Raw genomic sequence first — 26,737 nt, 5'->3', positions numbered from 1 at the left:
TCACCAAGTGACATAGACAACTTATAGAATACTATCAATGGTTCACAATACATGGCACACTTAGACACACAAAATTACGCCAGCCATTAACCTGCCAGAAGTAGGCATGCCTACATTTTGATGCGCCAATGCAGCTTTGTGCTAGTGTTCTGTAATGGCTTAGCAGCATTTTAGTGCAGTTATAGAATTGGCATTAAGTGTGCCCTAGTGTGGTCCTACATCTTGGCACCAAGTTATAAAATTGCCCCTGTAAGATCAGGTATAGGAATATTAATAGAGCAAAATTTAAAGTTTCCTATTTTTGGCAACCAAACATATCAAGCAAAGACCACTCAACAGAACGGAAAGCCATGTAAAAAGAAAGACTTTATTTTTATGTTCTACAAGCAGCAAAGTTTTAAAGAGTAAAATATGGATAAGTAACTTCTCGTGCTATGTTATATGAACTTGTATTTCTAAGTGAAAGGAAGTGGACCTTAAAATACTCTTTTTTAGGCCCGCCTGGTAGATTCTGCTTTCCAGATTAACTAGAACTAGGCATGCTGCAAAGGCAATGTTTACACTTTTGTGGAGAAGGGAATCATGGAGCAGCTGAGTTACCCAGTTGCAAAAGGAAGGTTTTAAGTCAGTCCTGGATTTCTGACAGCCCCCTCCCCCCCCCCCCCGATGCATTATGGGACTAGCAGCACTGATTTCAATGGGTACACTAGCTCAGTGGCTGGTGTAAATACTCATGCCTAACTGTTGTCAGGTGTGTGATTTGACAGTATTCTATAACTTTGGGAATTATGTCCTACTGCTAAGGTCATAGAATTCCAACTAGTTGCAGTTATGTATGAAACTGCAAATTAGTACCAATTGATCCCAATTATAGTCAATTATTAACACTAATTAGTGCCTAGTTAACAAGTTACATGTGTGACTGACAGTATTCTATAACTTAACCTGTATGTGCAGTTCTGTGAGCTAAGTGTGAAAACAGGCATGCAAGATTATAGAATTAGGGGGCTAATGCTGCAAGGCATAATGCTAAATAGTGGTAACATCTACATATCCTGATGGGCGAGACAAGTGGCATTATTTCATGGATAACCAACTACCTATGGGGCACTTGTATAATTGTCAAAGGTCCTCTGTCAACCCAGGAAAGGAAGCTGGGTAGCAAGCAAATGCTTCTCAAAGGCCCAGTGTTAAATACCATAGGGACTGGGGTTACTCAAATCCTCTAAATCAGTGTATCACAAGCTGTATGCCGTGGCACATTAATGTGTCCCAGAGATTCCAGGTGTGCCATGAGATGGCAATGAGGAGGAGTGGCATTTATGCCGGCTGACTGCTTACAGGACGTACCTCTTGTGGTGAGAGTCACGTCCTGTAGTCAGCCTGCACCTCTGCTTCTCACCACTCCTTCTGCAGCAACCCTCCCACCAGCGGTAATAGGCTCAGGGCCATGGCTGGAGGACATCCGTGCATGCACATGATGTCATCGCATCAACGTCCATGCATTTCTGGGTGCCCTCCAGCCGCAGCCCCGAGATTAGTGTGCCAGCAACTTAAAACATTTGCGACACTGCTCTAAATTTTTTTTTCTTTTAAATAAGGCTGAAAAATGCTATACTAGAAGAGGCACAGTTGTGAGTCACTTGGCTAGCATTCAGAAAAGTAGGTGCTGCTCAGATCCCGCAAGTCAATGCCCACTACATTGGGTGGGCTTGCACAGGTGATGTTGTTAAATGTGTATACAAGGGTAAGGGAATCATCTCCTTCTGTGATGGATTGTACAAAGCGAGGCACCACAGTGGCATTCTGAAAGGTGAAGTCCCTTAGTTCCTTCAAAGAACAATCACAGTGCCATTTGTTGTCTCCCAACCACAAGCGTACCAGTTGAGATGTGGGAGTCAGAAAATGAACCGAGAAAGCTTTCAGGGAATTATTCCTGAGGCTGAGATATCTTAAGACTGGCAAAGGCAAAAATACACTGTCAGTCAGTGTCTCAAAATGATTGTCTGCGAGGTCAAGCCAGAAGAGGCGCTTCAGTGGACTGAAGGCTTCCAGAGAGATGTTTAAGAGCTGATTGGAAGAAAGAAGAAGATATTCCAGGTTTTTCAAACCCATAAAAAGCTGACTAGAGAGGTGTGACAGCTTGTTATACCTTAGGTCCAACTCCAGGAGTTCTGGTAAATCAGTAAAACTGTGTTCCTCAATTACTGAGATACTGTTCTTTTGCAAAAAAAGCCTACGCAGACTTGAAAGATTGGAGAAGATGTTTGGCCTGATCCTTGTCAGACAACTATTTTCCAAATGAAGGTTGTGGAGGTTGGTTGCACCTTTAAAGGCATATTCAGGCAGATTCTTGAGACAATTGCCTGATAGGTTCATCACTGCTACATTAAAGAGACCAAGAAATGCCCCTGGCCTGATATCCTGGATAAGATTGTTGTTTAGAGTAAGAAATTCCAATTCTCCCAGTCCATCAAATATTTTTTCTCCCAGGCTCTTAATCTTGTTGTGTCCAAGCTGAAGCTCCTCCAGGAACTGGAGGTCTTTGAAAACCCTAGGTCTGATACCTGTTAAGAAATTGTATGACAAGCGTAACACACGGAGAGTCAGAAGGCCAGAAAATGTTTCTTCATAAATATTCACAAGACGGTTGTGGGACAGATCAAGCCATCTGAGGGATTTCATGTTTGCAAATGCCCTAGGAGCAACAGTAGTAATCTGATTGTAGTTTAGATAAAGCTTCTGGAGTTTATGCAGTTTGATAAAAATGTTTGCTTTGATGCCCTTGAGTGAATTTCCACTTAAGTCCAGTTCCTTCAGTTCACTGACACTGAGGAACAGTTGAGGTTGAAGATAGGTTAGCTTATTTCCAGCCAGAATGAGCTCTCTCAGATTTGGCAAGTCATGGAAGCCTTGTTCAGGCAGCACGGCCAAAGAGTTCCATCCAAGGTTCAGATACCAAAGGTTTGAGAGACCAGAAAACAAACCATCTACAATTTTGTTGAAGTTGTTATTGTTGAGGCTCAGGGAGACCAGATTCTGAGTGTAAAGGAAAGTATTGGGTGCAAGATATTTGAGCATATTCCTCTCCAGATGTAAATGAGCCAGAGCCTGCAAACCATGGAATGCATGCTGCTCCACACTTACAAGCTGATTTCCCTGCAGATTGAGGAAATCCAGGTTGGAAAGATTCTTAAAGATTGTAGATGGAATGGAAGTGAAATTGTTACCATCTAACCACATAGACCTGGCATTGCTGGGTACATGCTCTGGGATGTGTGACAGATTGCGAGAACTACAGAAGACGTTGAGCTCTTCACTATAGTCATAACTGCATACACATGAAGTGGGACATTTCAGCAACTCTGAATCAGGATTATCTCCTTTGTTTTCACCTTCTGGAGTCTTGGAATCTGATGCTGTTATACAGAACAGTAGGGGTGAGGTCAGCAATGCCAAAAGAAGAAAGCCTGTTGGGAATAGGAATATATATAAATGAAATTATTCAATTGCATAGCATATACTGTATATTTGCCATATTAAACAAAAATTAAGCAGAGGAGTCTGTTACAAATATAGGTATGTTTTCAACAGATCTGCTTTCAAATAGCTACATATATCAAAAGGAACAGACTTGGAGGACCAAAATGTACTGAAGAGGAGGAAGAAACTAAAGGAGATCCTTCCTCAATACTACCAAGGGCTTCTGTGCCAAACCAGTATAACTGAGCACCTTAATGTTGCCTCAGTTGAATTTGAAGGAGATCTCGCTATGCTGGATAAGGATGGAAAATTAATCTGGTCTGAGCTGAATATTACTCTATCCCTGGATGGAAGTTCTCGTAGCCAGCAGCCAGGTGAGGAATCTGTTGCAGGATTTCCCAGTGCAGTTGGAGACCTGAAAGTGGTTAGCTTACAAGCAGTGCAGGTGGGGGAGTGTGGTAGAGACACTACTGATTTGGGATTATCTCCTTAGATGCTAGCCTTTCCCAGGTTGGTATGTGTGAATGATGAGGGGGAAGGCCTGTTCCTGGAGATAAGGAAGACCAATGTTTCATCTGTAGCTTATGCTATTTTGGTTATAATTGAGATTTCCTATTATAAAGCTCAGTCAGGTTATACTAAACTGTCTCAAACAGTGTTAGCATTGGTGGATTCTTCAGTGTCAAATTTGGTGAATGTTTACCTTGAGCACATTGGGGGTCTTCTTTCCCCCCAAAAGATCTAAAGGAATGCAAGATACTAATTTTGACTTTAGATTGGAGGTTAAATATTTTACCATCTATGCAAACGGGCTTAATTCAAGATGAATTGCTGATCCACAGGAAATTAGAGACCTTGGAAAAATCATCTGCAGGCCTTGAACTTGAGGCTTATCAATATTCCCAAAATTCTTTTGGCCTACCCAGTGGAAGATTTTAGAAGATATCTATATGAGATCAAACAGGAGAGTATAGGTCCTCGGGGAGAAGGTTTAGGGTTCTGGTCTTTGAACCTCGTTGGAGTCCAGTAGTGAACAATTCAATCAAGTGACACTCCTTGTTTCTTTTGGGTATCCACCATATAAAGATCATATTTTGATATTAATATTTTGGAAAAGATATATTTGTTTTTTGGACCACAAAGTGACAGTTCTATAGAGAGCGCCAAAAGTTAGGTGGCAAAATGCAGCTGAATGCTAATTCTATACCGGCAGCTAGGATCTCAGGGGCTGCTGAAAAGTTCTCAGCCCAACCAAGAAGAGAATGCCACGAAACCTACGAGTTATTCCACACTTTTCTTGACACTTTTCATTTCAATGATGTGAAAAGTATCAAGAAAAGTGTGGAATAACTTGTAAGTTTCACGGCTCCATATCATTCTCTTCTTGGTTAGGCCGAGAACTTTTCAGCAGCCCCTCATATTTAGGCACACCCACTCATGCTATATCCATGGCAGGCATACATATGTGTGCATAATGTGGCACCTTGGCCTGTAAATGACCCTCACTATGCCACTACACTTATGCATGTGAATGTCACATTCAGGCAAATAAGTGTTTGTATTCTATAATCTTAGCATTCAAATCACACTTACATACAGGTGTGAAGGTTATAAAATTAGGGGGAAAGTATGGATTTTTCCTGATATTTGTGGCTTCTCTCAGGGGTACAGAAAGAAATACTTGCCTTGTGCTAACTAAGGAGCTTTAGCTCTGAGCACTTCCTTTTTATTGCTGTTTCCATAGTAACATACATAGTAGATGACGGCAGACAAAGACCCAAATGGTCCATCCAGTATGCCCAACCTGATTCAATTTAAATTTTTTAAATTTTTTTTCTTCTTAGCTATTTCTGGGCAAAAATCCAAAGCTCTACCCGGTACTGTACTTGGGTTCCAACTGCCAAAATCTCCATCAAAACCGACTCCAGCCCATCTATACCCTCCCAGCCATTAAAGCCCTCCCCAGCCCATCCTCTCCCAAACGGCCATATACAGACAGATTGGCCTTAGTTCAATATTTAATATTATTTTCTGATTCTAGATCCTCTGTGTTCATCCCACACTTCTTTGAACTCAATCACCATTTTCCTCTCCACCACCTCTCTCGGGAGCGCATTCCAGGCATCCACCACCCTCTCCGTAAAGTAGAATTTCCAAACATTGCTCTTGAATCTACCACCCCTCAACCTCAAATTATGTCCTCTGGTTTTACCATTTTCCTTTCTCTGGAAAAGATTTTCTTCTATGTTAATACCCTTCAAGTATTTGAACGTCTGAATCATATCTCCCCTGTCCCTCCTTTCCTCTAGGGTATACATATTCAGGGCTTCTAGTCTCTCCTCATACATCTTCTGGCGCAAGCCTCCTATCATTTTTGTCACCCTCCTCTGGACTGCTTCAAGTCTTCTAACATCCTTTGCCAGATACGGTCTCCAAAACTGAACACAATACTCCAAGTGGGGACCTCACCAATTATATATCAGAATGTACAATATTATACAATTATATATATTATATATCTACAAGTATATAACAGAATGTACAATATGTCTCTTTTGATCCATCACAGTTACACAATTTCTTGAAGGGGTAACGCTCCTCTGTGGAATTAATGTAATCCCTCTTTTATGAACGCATAGCGTGGGTTTTAGCACCGGTAGATGCTCATAGAATTCCTATGAGCGTCGGAGCAATTACCGCCGCTGCCGACGCTAAAACCCACGCTATGCGTTCATAAAAGAGGGGGTTAGTTTTGTTTTGAGATGACTACTCCTGATTCTTCTTGGCATCTCTCACTTTTGAACTTGGAGATTGACATGTTTTTCCTTAATTTGATAGAAATGTTTTCATTTTCCTATATAAAGATCGCTGGATTAAGTTTTCCGAGCATTACACTTCAACTTTGTGTGGAAATTTGAATTACATAATGTTTTAAAAAAGAGCAGACTTGATTTTAGTCTGGGTTGCAAATATGAAATTGTGGATAGGCAGACTAGATATGGCATATGATCTTTTTCTATCATCGTATTCTATATTTCCAGTGGCATACCAAGAGCAGAGCGGAGGGGGAAGTCCGCCCTGTGTGCAGGGAGCTCGAGGCTGCTGGAGTGGTCAAGGGTCTGTGGTCCGCCTGCAACAGCCCTCATCTCCTCTGATGTCAACTTCCTGTTCTGGGGTGGGGGATCAGCACCTTCCTGTTGCCTGAAGGAGGAGGGTCAGGTGTGCCGCCCTAGGTTCCCATTCCACTAGGTACACCACTGTATATGTTTGTAGCTCCAGTATCTCTAGGAAGGGCAATGCTAGATTCTAAGTATGCAGGACTGTGTCTTGTCTGGCTATAGAGCTGTGGTAGAAAGTGGCCTTTGTGCACCCTTGCACAGTTCTTTCCTTTGCTTTAAGGCCATTTTTACCACAGCAGTAAAATGGCCAATTTTCCATTATTTATATTAATGGCCATGCACTAGTATTCAAACATTTCTTTTAGTATATCTACTATAATCTCCTATAAAAAGGCTAACTTTAGATCAAGAAGATCTTTGCTCAATGATATCAGGAATAAAGACTGCAGGTCTCAAGTGCCCACAGTCAATTACCAGAACTAATCTTGGTTAATTGGCCATGCATGCGGGCTATCATTGATCAGAGTCTTTCCCTTTTATTCATACATTTTTGTTATTTATTTAATTGCTGTTTAAACCACTGTTTTGTTACTATTGTTCTTTATATTCAATAATGCTATATGATACTTAGCTCGGGTGTTATGTATCGCCCAGCTTGCTCCACTGTGGAGCAATACAGTGGAGCAAGCCGGGCGATACATAACACCCGAGCTAAGTATCATATAGCACTATTGAATATAAAGAACTAGTAACAAAATAGTGGTTTAAACAGCAATTAAATAAATAACAAAAATGTATGAATAAAAGGGAAAGACCCTGATCAATGATAGCCCGCATGCATGGCCAATTAACCAAGATTAGTTCTGGTAATTGACCATGGGCACTTGAGACCTGCAGTCTTTATTCCTGATATCACTGAGCAAAGATCTTCTTGATCTAAAGTTAGCCTTTTATAGGAGATTATAGTACATGCACTAGTATTGACATCAGCATGCAGCCATTAAAAAAAATTAGCATATCAGCACTTACTAAGACTGATAAAACTCTCTTTTCAGTTTGCTTTATGGGACCAAGATTTTAGGCAGCTCTTATCGTCATCCATCTCTTATCTTCACTATAGGAAACAACTCAAGATTTTCTTATTCTCAGCCCTTAATACTATTGTAGCTAGTCTTTGTAATCCGCGTTGAACTTTATGGTAACTACGGTTTAGAAATAAATTTTTATGCTATATTATTTTGTAGGCAGTAAGGGCTCACAATCTAATCCTGGTAATGTAGATATGCTAACTGATTAGCACAGAAATGCCCACTCTCCACCCTCCCAGACCTGCCCCCGTCATGAAAGAAATAAAAAAATTTTTTTGCATGCCATTTGCATGCACAGAGTGGGATCGTACTATAGGCCACCTGAGTGCTTCTTGCAGTAAACCTTTTTAAGCTGCAGTAAGCAGGCCTAGCACTTACTACAGCTTAGAAAAAGTTTCTGGCTTGTATTTATTCTTCTTACTTCTTAGCTCAGGAGTGTCAAACTCAATCACATAAGGGGCCAAAATTTAAAACACAGGCTAAGTTTTGGGCCAAATTTTTTTATTAAGATACTTAGGACCTCTTCTATCAAACTGCACTGAATGGCCCGCGCTGCTCCCAATGCTCATAGAGTTCCTATGAGCTTCAGGAGCAGCGGGCGCCATTCAGCGCGGCTCTCTTCGCTAAAAACTGCTAGCGCAGTTTGATAGAAGAGGCCTTTAGGGCTTCTTTTACGAAGGTGCACTAAGCATTTTAGCGCACGCACCAGATTAGCGCATGCTATAGTGTGCGCTAGCTGAAAATCTACCGCCTGCTCAAAAAGAGGCGGTAGCGGCTAGCACGCAGGGCAATTTAGCGCACACTATTCCGCGTGTTAAGGCCCTAACGTGCCTTCGTAAAAGGAACCCTTAGTCTTAGTAGAAGTATAGGGTTACAACATTACCAACCCCATGCCGCCTCTGGGGTGTAAACAAAATAAATAAAAAATTATTTTCCTCTCTCTTTTAGGTCCTAGTTCACGCTTGCTGTCTAACACTAGCTCTGACAGGATACACATTTCAATTCTGACATATTGTAATCACAAAATAGAAAATAAAATTATTTTTTTCTACCTTTTGTTGTCTGGTCATTTTGTTTTTCCATCATCTTGGTCCCAGGTTCTCTTTCTGATTTTTGTATATCTTCTACTAATTCTCTTTCCAGTGTCTGCTGTCCATTTTTTCTCCTCTTCTCTCTTGCTCCATTCCCTCCTTATAACTGTTTCCAACGTATCGATTTTTCCCATTCAGCTTTCTTAACTGTTTCTTTTCTTTTTTGCCTCTGTCCACTCAAATCATGCCCTCTTTCTTTTTAAATTTTTAGCTACCTCTCAATTTTCCATCTTCTCTCATCCCTAACTGTCCTATCTCACTCCTTTCCCGACCTCTTATTTCCTTCTATCTACTCCCCATTACCACATCTCTCCCCGTGGTCCAACATTTTGCTCCCTCTCTTTTCTATTGTTCTTCTTTCCTCCCCCTTTGATGCTGAACAATGAGATAGATGGGGAAAAAGAGATGCTGCATCTCTCTCTCCCTTCCACCCTCAGGCCTAACATTTCTCCCTCCCTTCCATCCCCAGATCCAACTTTTCTCCCTTTCTCTTCCCAACTGCCTCCCATTCCATCTCTCCCCCTGCCTGCCTCCCTTCCTCCCTCAGGTCCACCATCTCTCCCTTTCTATTCCCAACAGCTCTCACTTCAAGTATCTCTTTCCTTCTTCCTCCATACTACCCCAGGTCCAACTTCTCTCCCTTCAGACCATTGCCCACCATCTCTCTCTCTGTCTGTCCTCTGTTTCTGGCCCCATAAGCTCTACCCCCACGCCCAGTCTGGCACTGCTTTTAATACCCTCCCACACATACTTATAAAACAAAAAGTTAGTCCAAGAGGCTTCCTAGACCCAGCATGTCCTCCCCTTCTCTCTGCACCGATCCAATGTTGCCCTCACTTTCTGTCATGCTGAAAAATCTGCCGGCCTTGGCAATGATTCAGCAACATTGCCTGCGGCTCCCCTTCCTGCTTTCCATCTGCCATGGTCTGTCTCCAATGATGCAACTTCCTGTTTCTGCCCGGGTGGACCATGATTCAGAGAAAGGCTATTAAAATAGTCAGTGGTCTTCATCATAAGACATATGGGGACAGACTTAAAGATCTCAATATGTATACTTTGGAGGAAAGGCAGGAGGAGATATGATAGCGATGTTTATGTACCTATAAAGCATAAATCAGCATGAGGCGAGTCTCTTTCATTTGAAAGGAAGCTTCGGAATGAGAGGGCATAGAATGAAGTTAAGAGGTGATATGCTCAGGAGTAATCTAAGGAAACACTTTTTTACAGAAAGGGTGGTGGATGCGTGGAATAGTCTCCCGGTAGAGGTGGTGGAGACAAAGACTATGTCTGTATTCAAGAAAGCATGGGACAGGCACATGGGATCTCTTAGGGAGATTAGGAGATGTTGGATGGGCAGACTGGATGGGCCATACGGCCTTTATCTGCTGTCATGTTTCTATGCAGCACTGTGGGTCCAGAAATGCAATTGGGTTTAGCAGGACTGACTCAGTCTGTCTGTTAAGACATGTAGCTGTGTGACCCAGCTACACAAGAAACATTGCTGGCTCACAACTTTGTAATTAAATGGATAATTCTTCTGCTTTGTAGACATCCAGCATTCATCCAACTGTCTGGTGCCTGTTAGCCTGGCTGGTAAAACTTCAGATTTAAATGATGAAATATTCATACATTTCAGCAAGGAAGTTGAATCTGGCCCACAGCCGTGAATGAGACACGCTGGACAAGGATCAAAATTATTTCCTTGGGGCCTTTAAATTTTCTGAAGTGATTCAATTTCTTTGTTAGTCAGTAGGTCAGACTGCTATAGAAGGATTTGACCTTGCTTCTGCAGTAATAATGGGATGTATACTGTACATCACTGTCTTCCTTTCAAAGACAATTGTAGATTTAAAGAATAGAGCAAAACCGGAGGCACTGAAGAAATGGCACAATTAAATATTTATGCACGATTGCCTGCTATATCAGGGTGAATCATTCACTATTTGAAACAGCTTTGGGCAAGTAATAACTGGATGAATGTCACATTAGGAAATGTTAAGGATCTTGAAGTTTATATTGAAATCAAAAGCCCCTAGAATCAGTCTGGTGAAACTGACCTTGGATAAGTGACTGGGTGGACTCAACGTCCCTGACATCCGATTATATAACATGGCGGCTCTCATGTGCTGGATACACGAGGGCTATTTGGGGCATGAGCGCTATTTCTCTCCTGGGTGGATCGAGGGTGGGAGGTTCCCTTTTACATTCGTGAACATGCTTCATTCCCAAGTGGATCCCACCCGTCGGCACTGAGCTCGTTTACAGTTTGTGCTACCTTTGAGACAGGTCCGGCAATGGTGGAGGAACAGGCAGGGATTGAGCACAGAGGTGTCTCCCTTTTTGCACTTTGTAGGGAATTCTAGCCTTCCAACGGGGTGGGTAGCCTTCCAACGGGGTGGGGGTGGGTTCCGTGTTTCAGGATTGGGCTTTCCAGGGTTGCAAGGCTATGGAACAGCTGGCGTCACTCTCTCCTGAATCCTTCCCCTCATTTCAACAGGTGCAACATCAGTGGGGTATTCCATACTGTGACTTATTTTCCTATTTCCAGATCCGTCACTATTGGGAGACTGAGCACATGAGACATGAGGGGGCATGGGTACTGGGAGCACTGGATAATCATTTCCTGGGTACACCGGCCTCACTAAATAGCACAGTTACTTACCGTAACAGGTGTTATCCAGGGACAGCAGGCAGCTATTCTCACATGTGGGTGATGTCATCCGACGGAGCCCCGATGCGGACGCCTCACAAGCAGACTTGCTTGAAGAAACTAGAAGTTTCGAGTCGCCTGCACCACGCATGCGCAAGTGCCTTCCCGCCCAATGCACAGGGCGTGTCTCCTCAGTTCAGATAGCTAGCATAGAAGCCAACCAGGGGAGGTGGGTGGGTTGTGAGAATAGCTGCCTGCTGTCCCTGGATAACACCTGTTACGGTAAGTAACTGTGCTTTATCCCAGGACAAGTAGGCAGGCTATTCTCACATGTGGGTGACCTCCAAGCTAACCAGAACGGGATGGTGGGAGTGTTGGCAATTTAGGAGAATAAATTTTGTAATACTGTTTGGCCAAACTGTCCATCCCGTCTGGAGAAAGTATCCAGACAATAGTGAGAAGTGAAGGTATGAACCGAGGACCAGCCTTGCAAATTTCCTCAATAGGTATAGATCTAAGGAAAGCTACTGAAGCTGCCATTGCTCTGACTTTATGGGCTGTAACTTTACTGTGAAGAGGTAATCCAGCCTGGGCATAGCAGAATGAGATACAAGCCGCCATCCAGTTGGAGATGGTACGCTTAGAAATAGGATGTCCCAACTTATTTGGATCAAAGGAGACAAAAAGTTGAGGAGCAGATCTGTGTGGTTTGGTACGTTCCAAGTAGAAGGCCAAAGCACGTTTACAGTCTAGAATATGAAGAGCTGATTCTCCAGGATGATAATGAGGCTTTGGAAAAAAACACTGGAAGTACGATGGATTGGTTGAGATGAAATTCTGAGACCACTTTAGGTAGGAATTTCAGATGAGTACGAAGAACCACTTTGTCATGATGGAACACCGTGAATGGTGGGTCAGTGACTAAAGCTTGCAGCTCACTGACTTGTCGAGCAGAAGTGAGAGCAATGAGAAATACCACTTTCCAAGTGAGATACTTCGGATGAGCCTTATCCATTGGTTCAAATGGAGGCTTCATGAGTTGAGTAAGGACAACATTGAGGTCCCAAACCACAGGAGGCGGTTTGAGCTGAGGTTTAACATTGAAAAGTCCTTTCATGAATCTGGAAACCACTAGATGAGCAGAGAGGGGTTTCTCTTCAATAGGCTGATGGAAAGCCGCAATTGCACTGAGATGGACTCGAACAGATGTAGACTTGAGGCCAGAATTGGATAAGTGCAAAAGGTAGTCCAAAACAGAAGATAAGGAGGAATGCTGAGGCTCCTTATGATGAGAAAAACACCATGTAGAAAATCTAGTCCATTTTTGGTGATAGCATTGTCTAGTTGTAAGCTTTCTAGAAGCTTCTAGAATGTCTCTTACAGATTGAGAAAACTGAAGAGGGGTTATGTTGAGAGGTACCAGGCTGTCAGGTGTAGAGACTGCAGGTTGGGATGAAGCAGAGATCCCTAACTCTGTGTAAGCAGAGAAGGAAAAATTGGTAGAAGATATAGCTCCCTGCTGCTGAGTTGAAGTAGAAGGATTGCCTCGGCCATCGAGGAGCAATCAGAATTATGGTGGCATGATCGTTCTTCAACTTAACCAGAGTCTTGAGAATGAGAGGGAATGGAGGAAATGCATAGAGGAAAAGATTCGTCTAGTCCAGAAGAAAAGCATCTGCCTCGAGGCGATGAGGAGAGTATATCCTGGAGCAAAACTGAGGCAGTTTGTAGTTGTGGGGAGCTGCAAAGAGGTCTATCTGTGGCGTTCCCCATTGTGAAAAAATGTGATGAAGAGGTGAGGAATGGAGAGTCCATTAGTGAGGTTGCAGGAGATGACTCAAGTTGTCCACTAAGCAATTCTTCACCCCTTGAATGTAGACAGCTTTGAGAAAGGTGTTGTGGCGGATTGCCCAGTCCCAAACCTCCAGAGCTTCTTGACAAAGGGAGGCAGACCCTGTCCCTCCCTGTTTGTTGACATAATACATGGCGACTTGGTTGTCCGTGCGAATGAGGACTACTGTGTTGTGAAGGAGATGTTGAAAAGCATGGAGAGCTTTGAGGATCGCTCTGAGTTCCAACTGATTGATATGACACTGACGATCCGTACTGGTCCAGAGGCCTTGAGTACGGAGACCATCGATATGAGCGCCCCAAGCGTAGGTCGAAGAGTCTGTCATGAGGACCTTCTGATGAGGGGGCGTTTGAAAAAGCAAGCCTCTTGAAAGATTGGAAGAGAGCATCCACCAACGGAGAGACTTCTTGAAGGAAGAAGTGACTGAAATTTGTCAGGAAGGAGGGTCGCAAACTTGCATCCATTGAGATGCCAGGGTCAACTGAGGAATTCTGAGGTGAAGTCTGGCAAAAGGAGTCACGTGTACTGTGGAGGCCATGTGACCCAGAAGAACCATCATGTTTCTCGCCGAGATGGAAGTTCGGGAAGACACTGTGTGACAAAGTTGCAGAAGAGCCTCCAGACGTTGTTGAGGAAGGAATGCTTTGAGCTGGACAGTGTCCAAAACAGCTCCAATGAATTGCAGATGCTGTGAAGGATGAAGCTGGGATTTTGGAAAGTTGACCTCAAATCCCAAACTTTGTAGGAACCAGATAGTCCGTTGGGTTGCTACAATAACCTCTTGAGATGTGGAATCTTTGATGAGCCAGTCGTCTAGGTAGGGAAATACCTGAAGACCATGATTCCGTAGAGCAGCTGCTACCACTACTAGGCACTTGGTGAACACTCTGGGAGATGAGGCCAGGCCGAAGGGTAGAACTCTGTATTGGTAGTGCAGATTCCACACCCGAAATCTGAGGTATTAACGGGAGGCCGGATGGATAGGAATATGAGTATAGGCCTCCTTGAGATCCAGAGAGCATAACCAGTTGTTCTGCTCGAGAAGGGAATAAAGAGATGCCAGGGACAACATTCGAAACTTTTCTTTGACTAAAAATTTGTTGAGAGCCCTGAGAACCAGAATGGGTCGCAGATCGCCCGTCTTCTTCGGAACAAGAAAGTAACGGGAGTAAAACCCCCTGTCCTGCTGTTCCAGGGGAACAAGCTTGATGGCATGGAGATGAAGCAGAGCTTGAGCTTCCTGAAGAAGAAGGGCGGTCTGGGATGGATTGGAAGGATACTCTCTTGGAGGAAGCTCTGGTGGAAGCTGAGCGAAATGAAGAGAGTATCCTTCCCTGATGATGGTAAGTACCCAGAGGTCTGATGTAATTATCATCCATCGTTGGTAAAAATGATGGAGACGACCTCCGACAGGGAGAAAAGGGGACAGAGACAGAACGACGGAGGTTATGCTCTGTTGTAAACAGTCAAAAAGGCTGAGAAGCAGAAGGTTGAGATTGCTGTTGCTTCTGAGGATGCTGCTTTTTCAAAGGAGGACGAGTATAAGGAGCCAGCTTTGGAGGAAAACACCTCTGGTAGATGACAGGAGGGCGTGTAGGCTTGAGTGGAGTCGGCTTTGGCTTGGGTCTGACGATGGAAGCAAACGATTTTGCAAGGTCAGATAACTTCTTGGTGGCCGCCTCGATGGATTCATCAAAGAGGTCGTTGCCTTGACAAGGAAGATTAGCCAGACGGTCCTGAAGGTTAGAGTCCATGTCAATGGTTTGAAGCCAGGCAAGACGACGCATAGCCACTGAGCAAGCAGCCGCTCGAGCAGATAGATCAAAAGCGTCATAAGATGATTGAAGGAGATAAAGACACAATTGAGAGAAAGAAGCAATCAATTCTTGAAACTCAAAATGCATTTGGTTGTCCATGTAAGCCATAAACTTCGGCAGAAGGGAAAGAAGAAATTCAAAATAAGTAATGAAATGAAAATTATAGTTAAGAACTTTAGAGGATATCATAGCATTCTGGTAGATGCAACGTCCAAATTTGTCCATAGTTTTCCCCTCTCTCCAAGGAGGAACTGTGGCATAGACCTTGAAAGGATGGGATCTCTTCAAGGAGGGATTGATGAGAAAGCTGCGAGTTGTCAAAGCCTTTGTGATGCACAGTTTTATACCTCGAGTCCAACTTGCCTGGAACTGCTGGTATGGAAAAAGGAGTCTCCATGCATCGAGCAAAAGTCTGATTTAAAAGCTTATGAAGAGAAAGCTTGAGACTCTCAGCCAGAGGCTGAGGGAGACACATGACTTCTAGATATTCCTTAGAATATTTGGAGCCAGTATCCAATTTCACATCCAAATCCAGAGCCATCTGTCCCAAGAAAGAAGAAAAGGATAGCTGATCTGGTAAGGCTTGGTCTCGAGAAGGACTCGAGGAAGTCGAGGCAGCTTGTGTCGAAGAAGAAGCTTCGGCATGGAAAAAAGCATCGAAGGAACCTGGTGACTTGGATGAGGCAACTGAGACTGGAACATCCTCGAGGTTCGGCATCAGAGACCTTGACTGAGGAGTCGGCGGTCTGGTCGAGGTCGGAGTAGAACGAGGCTTGGAGGAAGAGGGAATATCCTGCAAAGAACGATGACTGGAAGAATGCCTCGATGAAGGCCTCGAACGATGATGAGAGCTGTGTCTAGAACCAGATCTCGAGGATCGAAGAGACTTCGCCTCGGAGACACAAGGAGCCAATGCCATCATGTGAATAGGGCTAGAGGCTGTAGAGCGAAGCTCCAGAGGCTTGGAAGAAGAACGTCGATGCACTCGTAAAGACTCTGCTCCTTGCTGAGAGTGTGAGGATTCTCGTCGAGGCACTCGCAAAAAATCTACTCCCTGCTTTTCGTGATTGGATGGCAGACCATACACTCGCAGAGACTCTGCTCCCTGCGAAGAGTGTGAAGGTCCCGGCTGGGACATAGGAGGCGGCTCGACCTCGCAGGAGCCTGCTAAATGGCCAGACAGGATAATAGGAAGCAGTTTAGGACCCATAATGGTAAGGTACTGAAGATGGGCTGGAAAGAAGCCAGCAAGGTGGGTTCCGCGTCTGAAAACGGCCCACCTGCCTTGGCTGGAGGTTCCTACGAGGTAGTGTGAGAGTGCTTCGACTTAGTAGTCTTGGACACTTTAATCACCACCAGTGGAACCGACTGCTGAGCTATCTGACCTGAGGAAACAGGGGAAGATACAGCAGGTGGCGTCGAAGCAAGAGCTGCTGCAAACGATGAAGGTTTGATGAGGCTCGAGGTGGAAGCAGGAGGCGCCAAAGGAGCACCGATGGAAGTCGAGGACGAAGATGCCTTCGAAGTCATGGATTCAGATGGAGACTCCATGTCAAAGAGCTTATCCACCAAAATGCAACAACGCTTGAGCTCGAGGTTGAAGTGTTAGGCAAGCACTTGAGGCAACGTCTGTGAGGGTCCGTAAGGGAGATCGTGCACCAACACTTGCTATACTTCTTAAATCCTGTAGCAGGCCGGGACATAGGCCGAAAAATAGCCGCCGCAAAGTCGAAGCACGCGGGCTGCGGCCGAGCGGCCCGTCCCGGAGAACGGACGGAAGATGAAAAAAATCTTTTTTTTTTTTAAAACAAATTAAAACAAATGAAAACAGCTATTCGTGACGAAAAAAACACAAACCGCGGTCGAAGAGAAGGCAAAAGTGAACGAAGTTGAACGCAGAGAGTCAAAGACGGACTTCTCGGCTCTGCGGAAAACTAAGAACTGAGGAGACGCGCCCTGTGCACTGGGCGGGAAGGCACTCGCGCATGCGTGGTGCGGGTGACTCGAAACTTCTAGTTTCTTCAAGCAAGTCTGCTTGTGAGGCGTCTGTATCGGGGCTCTATCGGATGACATCACCCACATGTGAGAATAGCCTGCCTGCTTGTCCTGGGATAAAAGTTGTTCCATTGGTACAGAGTACTGAAACTTTCTAATCCCTTCTGCGGGATCTCCAAACTGAGGGAGGCCTAGTAAGGAGACCTTAGTCGGTCACTCATGGACTGTCAGTTTCAAGAATGTTGTGACATACTTTTTGAGTTTTCTAAATCTGCTGACTATCAGGAAATCCAATTTAATGTACTGCATAGATATTACCTCATGAGACAAAGGGGAGCTCATTTGGGTCTTTGGGATAGTGATCTTTGTGTTAAGTTTCTGATTGACATTGACATTTATTTTCATTCCTTCTTGGAGTGCTCAAAGCTGACTATAGGGAGGGTGGTATTGCCTTTATTGGAATTTACCATTAATCACAATGTGGAGTGGAGTTGGAAAAATTGTGTGAATTGAAGTTTCTCCCATGAGTTTGAATGCGCTTGGTTAGAAAATATTTTTTAAAAATTTTTTAAAGCCCATCCTGGGGTCCCTCAAAGCAATTGATTACTCAAAGCTCTGTTTTTCTTAAAATTTGCTATTATTTTTGCTTAAAGGAGCACATTTCTTGGTATTATAGCTATAACTTTTATGATTTCACACTCAGCTTGATAAAAAGATATTTTGGCCCAGATTCTATAAACGGCACCTTAGTTACAAAACCACACTAGTGGCTGATGTACAGCAATGGCTCCGAAGCCCTTTAAATCCTTATGGGCTTCAGGGCAGTTACCATAGCGGCACATGCTAAATTGCTTTGTAAATGTGGCCCTTAAGTTGAAAATGCTGTTTAAAACCGCTAAAAAGTGGGTTAAAAAGAAAATGTAGACACCTACTGGCACCTAATAAACCTTCTTTGAGGGAACCCAGGATGGGCTTATAAATTTTTAAAAAATTATTTTTTGATCAAGCACAATCAAATTCATGGGAAAAACTTCAATTCACACAGTTTTTCCATCTTTAAATGTTTCTGGTCAACCCTAGGCTGAGTTAAAGAACTGGCAGCAATGATAGTGTAGAGGTGAGAACACTTCCTGAGAGGGTGCATGCACTTGTGTATGGCTTCTGTATATATAAAGATTTCCTTTGAAAGTCCACAGCTACAAATTTACCTGTGTGTATATTAAAGAAGGGAAGTTTTGAGCCTGGGGAATTTACCCAGCTAGCTATTACGTTTTCTGGGCAATTTCCTTCAAACACTGTCCTAATACTGCCTTTTCTTTATCTATATCCTTTTAGAAACACCAAAGACAATGACATTTTTTTATTTTGCCGCTTCCATTTGTGAAGCTTTTCTCACAAGTAAAATTTTGTAAATATATACCTCAATTACACTGTCCCTTGGCACCTTGAGTTTGTACCAGAGGCAATGAAGGGTGAAAATGATTTACAAAACTTCTCTGGTTCCTGGATCACTGCTGCAGAACTGTCAAGTTTCCCAACTCCAGAAGGGAGACTTTTGGATAATTCAGTGGTTGAATTTATCTCCCAGTATTTGTAGTCTCTGATACTGCCAAGTGAAATCAGCGTTTCATGTTTCATAATGTGCAGAGATGCAGGACTAATTCAGACAGTGGCATAGTAAGAGGGGTGCTGGGGGGAGTGCAGGCACCCATCTTCCTTTTCATTGCCCCGCTCCTTCCCACCCCCCCTGCTGTACATGTGCGCCCCTTCCCTTCCCTTGTACCTCTTTAATTTTCCCTGCCCGAGCAGCATTACAAATTTGCTGCCTGTATTGGTGTCGCCTCTGTCTGAGGTCACTTCCAGGCCCTGCACCTAGGAAGTGATGTCATAGGGATAGCCAACATGATGTGGGCAGCAAGTTCGTGCTGTTGATCATGCCTAGAGAATTAAAAAGGTACGGGGGTACACATATGAATAATACTTTTTTGGGCTCAACAATTTGTACATTTCCTGATATATCTCATGAGATGCAGAAAAGAAGGCTTTTTGGTTTACAGACCTAGAGTTATAGCTTTGAGTGGTTCCTTTGTTTTAAAATTTCCTGCTACATACTGTATCTCATTAGAAGGAAAATCTTTTCTTTTTTTTAACCCAAACAGTTGTTACAATTTGTTGTGGCCAAGGAAGGGGGGGGGGGTTGTTACCATTGGTTCAATAGTGGCTCCTATAGTTTAGCGAACTGGCCGCCAGAAGTAGTCTCTCTTACTTTTATTATGTCCTGATAAATGATTTATTGTATTTCTTTGTCTTGGATCATTGTGGATGAAATAATGAATATTATTTTCCTTTTAATTTTTCTTTGGTTGTGGGTCACCATCCATTGTTTCTTATATTGTAATTCTAATCCAAATTCAAGCTGAAGTGCTTGTTTTAAAATGTAAAATTTGAATAAAAATAGAAAAAAAAAAAGGTATGGGGGTAGGGAAGGGGGTGCGTTCGTGGTGGGGAGGTCAGGAAGGAGCGAGGGAGCAGAGAAAATAGTGGGGGAGTAGTGCTACAGCCCTGGGTGCCACTCCCCCTCGCCATGCCACTGAGTTCAGAATCTCCCTTCTAGAACTGGGTAACTTGGTACTTCACCAGCTCTTACCGTTAAACCTTTCTATTTGAGGCATGTGCTCACCCACAAAGTATTACTGCCACCATGACCACAGATAGGCTCTACATGTTCCCTGCTACTTCTGGAGAAGTGAATTGTTGGGGTGGGGGGGGGGGGAGGGAGGAGGTTGAGAAAAGAAGTAAATCAGGGAAAGTGGAAATCCTGGTAATGGGGCCTGCAAATATATATAAGCCTAGGGCCTAATAAAGTGTTAATCCTGCCCTTGGTATGCAGTTGAGTACAGTAGGTTTTGGGTGGGTTTTGGAGGGCTCACACTTTCCACCTCAAGAGTACTAGTTAAAGTGGGATATGTGCCTGTGTCCCTATTTCTGAAATATACTGCACCAACCACTAATCTACTCCATAACATCTGAAGCTGTCATGCAGGCTGGTATGTACTGTTTTATTCACATCTTTGGAGGATGGAAGAGGGTCAGTGACCCCCTGGAGGAGTAAGGGGGACCATGTCTTTTTGCCTCCAGTAGTCATCTTGACTACCTTTGTGGCACTTATTCGTTACTGAAACAGGTCTAGCCTCAAACATCCAAATTTTGTCCTGGGCGCTTTCTACATTGATCCCTTATTGCAGAAAAATGTCCAAATCATAAGTCTTCACAACCACTCAATTGGAGAGATATCTAATAGATGTTAGCCCTGCCTCCGGTGCCTTCTCGATATGTTGAGCTATTAACAGTGTCCCTCCCTGAGGAAGACTTGAAACTCGAGTCGGGTGGACAGGGATAACGGCAATGGTGCAATAAAGAATATGTTTGTTTGAAAACGCACAGGCACTAGTCACTTTAACACCGCTGAGGTTGAGTAACAGCTATCAAACCATCCTGTTCAGATAAGTTATACATTTTTTTATTCTTTACTTCATTTAGTTTTTTTGATTTTAAAACTATTTTCGGATGGTGAAGGGGACAGTGAAAGCGATGATGGTCCTCTGATTAACCTCGGTTTGGTGTCAACACTAATTCACAGGGTAAAGGGTCTGAGCTATTCACAATTAATATTTTAACAAATTTTAGAGCTGTGATTAAAGAAGTCAAATCATAAGTCTGCCATAATCTCAATCAAACTCTTCCCCCATCATGCCCCCTTCCGATTTAGATGCACTGCAGACAAACAGCATAAAAAACAGTGAATAAATGTGTTTCAAAAATGACAATTTGGACATTTTAGCAAAGAAAACATCCAGATGCCACTGAATGCCATTTTTGGATGATTTTCTTCTTTAAAAAATGAGCAGCAAAAAAGCAGTTAAAATAGTTGGGTTTAAAAAAGATTTAGAAAAATTTCTGGAGGAAAAGTCCAGAAATTGTTATGAGGATAGACCTGGGGTTATACAGCATGGAATCTTGCTACTTTTGAGACTCTAATCAGTATAGAAAAGAAACAAGGAAGTAAAACCCCGCGACAACAACCAAAGAAAAGTCCAAAATGTGGGGATGGAACTGCAAATAGCAACCGGAAATATGTCCACAATAAAACTCACATACAATATTAGTATGTTGTTTAGGTTTATATATATATTTCTCTCTGTTGGTCTCTCTTTAAACCGGTTCCTACCTCGTATTCAACTCCACTGCTCATTTATTTTAATAGTTTGGTTTGCATCTTTCCATTTTTTCCACTGGCTTAATACAATTTCCATTTTCAACAGCCTTCAATGATTATTTTGCTGCAGTTGTTTTTATTTATTTATTTAGTGAACTTATCCAATCAGATGATGGAGGAATGGTATATCAAATTTTAATAAACATAAGCAAAGAAAATGACAGATAAAGACAACAGTATCTCCCCTTTTTCAAAACTATAGTGTGGATTTTAGCGCCGGCCATTGTGGTAACAGCTCCAACACTCATAGAATTCCTACGGTTTTGTAAAAGGGGGGTTTATGCACTATCCTCTCTGCCCATACATACCATTTACTATCCTTTCCTGTCCCTTAGAGCAGTGTTTTTCAACCTTTTTACACCTATGGACTGGCAGAAATAAAAGAATTACCGTATTTGCCGGCGTATAAGACGACTTTTTAGTACCTTAAAATCCTCCCCAAAGTCGGGGGTCGTCTTATATGCCGGGTACAGTTTACATGCCCTTACTTGCGGGGCTGGATGTACTCAGTCGCGCGGCTCTTCTTCTCCCTACCTTCTCTGCTTGCAGCACAGAGCCGAACGGAAGTCTTCCCGACGTCAGCTTAAACAAAGCCCTCCCTCCCTCCGACGTCAGCGCTGACGTCGGGAAGACTTCCGTTCGGCTCAGTGCTGCAGGCATGGCAGGTAAGGAGAAGGAGAGTAGCCTCGCGGTACCAAGAGAGAGGGGCGGCCGCCCCGCCCCGGTTGCAGCACAGCCGGCCAGGTCCCCTTACTTTTGTGGCACTTCCCCGACCGACCGATAACAGCCCGGGTCCGACAATCCTCCCTGCCCTGTAGCCGCGAATCTAAATTACCTTCTTACAGCAGCTGTAAGAAGGTAATTTAGATTCGCGGTTAAGGGCAGGGAAGTTTGTCGGACCCGGGCTGTTGTCGGTCGGTCGGGGAAGTGCCACAAAAGTAAGGGGACCTGGCTGGCTGTGCTGCACCCGGGGCGGTAGAGAAGGAGGGGGGGGGAGAAGGACGCTGAAATGCCATGGTGAAGACAGGAGGGGGGGGGGGGAAGGACTCTGAAAGCACTTGAAGACAGAGGAGGGAGAAGAACGCTGAAAGCACATGGGGGAATACAAAGGGGTGGAGAAGGAAGAAGGGGTCGTCTTATACGGCGAGTATAACACAAAACTCTATTTTTTAACTAAAAGTTGGGGGGTCGTCTTATACGCCCAGTCGTCCTATACGCCGGCAAATACGGTATTCTGTGGACCGGCATCGGTCCGTGGACTGGCGGTTGAAGAATACTGGGCTAAGTTGTGGGCCAGACCTCACCCATCTCTACCCAATCTCCACCCCAAACCCCGCCCCCCATAATAGTACTAATTGCACCTTGCACATCCCGTGCCTCATATGGAACCCTTCCCTCTGACGTTGCAACATCAGAGAGAAGGCTTCCGGTTCAGGCGCAGGATGCCCGTAGGAGCCACTGCCCGTGGCTTTGTGCACTGAATCAGTTAGGAAGAGGGAGCTGGCTCATTGATCGCACCGTGGACCGGCGGTTGAAGAACACTGTTTTGGGCCTGATGCACGTTCTGGCCCTGTGGACCGGCACTGGTCCATGGACCAATGGTTGAAGAACACTGCCTTAGAGATCCTATGAACATGCCCCAAGCTTTTCATCACCATCGCCTCCACTTGGAGGCCAAGCCAAGGTGACAGTCTTTAATATGAGCAATCCTATTGACTGCCTGAGAACTAGCAGAATACCTAGTAGTTTACTAGTTCCAAAGCAAAGCAATTATCTTTAATCCTGATTAATCTAATATTTCTAAACTTTTTGGTTGTTTAGCTCTCTTTTAGAATGAAACTTAACAGAGTTTCATTTGTGCCCAATGTACTAAGCTAATGAGATGCAGTGCATGCAGTTTCTACATTATCATTAGTACATTTCCCCCCTTAAGTGGCTCCAAAGGGACAATTAGTAATGGAAATGAACTTCTGAGACAAAGCCCTTCCTCTTCTCCCAAGTGAATTGAGTCAAACCCATGTATTCCCCAGAGTCAAGATTCCCTCAATAGAGAAGTACCTTTTCCACAATAAATTTCCTCTGAATCTGGGAACCCTGCCACACATATTTGACCCCTGAGTCAAGGCTCCCTCTTCAGACTGACACCTCTTCTATAGCCAGATCTGCAACCCTCCCATCCTGGTTTATGGTTCAAAGTACACCTGTAGCTGCCTGCTAACTACAGTTAACTATGGGGGACGGGAGTTGTATGCCACTTTTTCTGCCTGGGGCAATAAAGTGTTAAGTGAATTGCCCAGAGTCACAAGGAGCTGCTGTGGGAATCAAACTCACAACCTCAGGGTGCTGAGACAGCTGCTCTAACCAATCGTGTACCAATCAGTTTGAGACCCCTTTGCGACCCGATTTCCCTCCGACCCGATTCACTAATCTGGTGGCTGAAGGATGCAATTCACTACACTTTTTTCTGGCACACCGACCGACTGACCGATCAAAAAACAAGCGACTGGTGAGGACCAGTCACTTGTGCTAAAACCCTGCTCTCTACCCCGATTCTCCTGCTCTGGCCGCCTTGCTCTCTGCCCCGATCAGACTTCTCTGCTCTCTGCCCTGCTCCACTGCACAGAACAAGCTTGTCATGCCCTGCTCTTGCCGCCACGACTCTCCTGCTATCTGCCGCCCTTCTCTGCAGTGCGATCCCGTGGTTCTAACCCGTGGGTTATAAGCGGAGCTGCACTGCGGGGAAAGCGGCAGAGAGCAGGAGAGCCAGGGGGGGTTTGAACCACAGGCTTGCTGAAGTCGGGGCGGCAATTGCAGGAGAGTCAAACTGCTCTTTTTGCTGGAATTTGTACATGGGCAGACCTGCACGGGAGGGGGCACCAGGCCGAACGGCGGGAAACACAACCCAGGGAAGAGAACAGCAGCATTAAAGCAAAAAAAAGAAGTTAAAAAAAGAATAGTTGCTAAGGGGCAAATGCATGCGCAGACCATCTGCAGGCGAAGTAGATGGTCTGCGCATGCATCGGGATTGCTACACAGTGATCCGTGTCGTCGGATGGGGGTGTGCCTCCGATCACCCCCATTTGAATATTCTTCCTTCCCGAATCGATCGGCTCTGCCCAGATCGGACACGGATTGGTCACGATTGGGCAGGTTAGTGAATCGAGCCCTTTGACTGTCATAAAGTTGATGCACTAAAAAGGCAGCACAGTTTAGTTCCTGCTTCCACAGACTTCATATTTATTTATTGCTTTTTTATGAAACGTTTCACCCAATTAGTCTGGTCATAACGATTTAGCTGTTATCATGCTATTTTAGTTGCATTTTATATATAATGAGCCTAGATGGGCACTAAAGAAGCTGGCTGCCCTCCCTCCAAGTAGGATCTTAGTAAATAGTAAACAGTGAGGCTATAGATTTTGCACTTATCATGCATGTTAGATATAGCACAAGTTTACGACATGGAACCTATTTTGTAATTGGAGAATGCTGTCAAATGCTGGTATGGTCATGTTTTATTTTATATTGCAAATGGGGGGGTCAACATATTCAGAATTAACGAACTATATGGTGGCAGTGTCATGTGAACCTAGATTCGCCCGTTCCCTGTCAGCTGTAGCTGGGGATATGGCAGAGACAGCATTCACAGCCTCTTAGAGGGAAGAAATCTAAATGATAACACCTATTGGCTAGACTGACGCTACATGCATACAGGTTTTGGAGCAAGCTGTGGTTCTTGGCCAAGAACAATCATTGTAAAGTTTGCCTAGGTGGGTAGTGATAATGCAGGCTCATGGCTCTGTAACTCAATAGAGGCTGGCTCTGACTAAATTGAAAGCCTAAAGGCAGGGAAAAAAGCTGCCGAATTAAAAATAAAACAGGAATATTAAAAGTGATTTCCTAGCAGCTTCAGATTCCACAAAATGATTCATGAGCCCTTTACTTAAAGCAACTATGGTGTGCTGAAACAAAAACATACTTTTTAAAATTAATAATCTAGAGATGGGTAGGACAGAAAGCTACAGATATATGGGTTGGATTAATATTTGCTCTGTTATTATTATTATTATTGCTGAATTTCTACTGATACAGAATTTATTGAACTAAATTCTTACAAGTGGCCACAAAAGCTTCTGGTGCGTGGTAATGTTTAAGCATTGTAAAGAGATTGGTCTAATAAAGAGTAGCACTGTCTTTTATGAACCCAGTCGTTCCTAGGGTCAGTAGATATGAAGACTTTATGGAGGATTCATAACTTATTATGATTTATTAAAAACATAGAAATATGATGGCAGATAAAGGCCAAATGGACCATCTAGATCAGGGGTAGGGAACTCCGGTCCTCGAGAGCCGTAGTCCAGTCGGGTTTTCAGGATTTCCCCAATGAATATGCATTGAAAGCAGTGCATGCAAATAGATCTCATGCATATTCTTTGGGGAAATCCTGAAAACCCGACTGGACTACGGCTCTCGAGGACCGGAGTTCCCTACCCCTGATCTAGACTGTCCAACCGCAGTAACCATTATCTCTTTCTCTCTCCGAGAGATCCCAAGTGCCTATCCCAGGCCCTTTTGAATTCAGACACAGTCTCTGTCTCCACCACCTCTTCCGGGAGACCGTTCCACTCATCTACCACCCTTTCTGTAAAAAAATATTTCCTTAGATCAGTGGTTCCCAACCCTGTCCTGGAGGACCACCAGGCCAATCGGGTTTTCAGGATCACCCTAATGAATATGCATGGAGCAGATTTGCATGCCTGTCACTTCCATTATATGCAAATCTCTCTCATGCATATTCATTAGGGCTAGACTGAAAACCCGATTGGCCTGGTGGTCCTCCAGGACAGGGTTGGGAACCACTGCCTTAGATTACTCCGGAGCCTGTCGCCTCTTGACTTCATCCTATGCCCTCTCATTGCAGAGTTTCCTTTCAAATGAAAGAGACTCGACTCATGCGCATTTACATTACGTTGCATGACATTACCCTTCTGGAATACCCATTGCAAGTGCTTTTCTCTCTCTTACCTTTGCTTGTATTCATTGTGGAAGCGGCAGAGAAGCAGAAGAGAGAGACAGAGACAGAAATGTGACAGCCCTGGGCTGACCCAGCTCCAAATTTCCTCTGACTGATAACCCAGGGATGATAACAGAAATCACAGTGCTTCAGTCCATCAGGACTATCTAAGTAGGCAGGAACTTGTTAAGAGATGTATTGAATCAATTTAACCATTCCTCTTCTGTCAGGACCCTCAGCATTTCATTTACATAAATTATGAAGTGGAAAGGACGGTGGCACCAGTTTTGTAGACTCTCTGTTTTTTGGATTAGTACAAACTGATTACAGAAGAAACAATTCCCTAAAATAACAA

The 26,737-nt window shown here is 44.0% G+C and overlaps 1 protein-coding gene across 1 annotated transcript; it reads right to left on the bottom strand.

The window, feature by feature from the left end:
- Positions 1–347: 347 nt before the first annotated feature.
- Positions 348–26,737, bottom strand: IGFALS (insulin like growth factor binding protein acid labile subunit). Its single transcript, XM_033914335.1, has 2 exons — positions 26,394–26,737; positions 348–3,470 (listed from the first exon to the last, which is right to left on the bottom strand). Exons 1-2 carry the CDS (start codon positions 26,407–26,409, stop codon positions 1,648–1,650), a joined length of 1,839 nt encoding a protein of 612 aa, XP_033770226.1. The 5' UTR covers positions 26,410–26,737; the 3' UTR covers positions 348–1,647.

This window comes from Geotrypetes seraphini, chromosome 11, assembly GCF_902459505.1.
Source record: "Geotrypetes seraphini chromosome 11, aGeoSer1.1, whole genome shotgun sequence".
Classification (NCBI taxonomy): Eukaryota; Metazoa; Chordata; class Amphibia; order Gymnophiona; family Dermophiidae; genus Geotrypetes; species Geotrypetes seraphini.
This window is presented reverse-complemented; position numbering and strand designations above follow the sequence as displayed.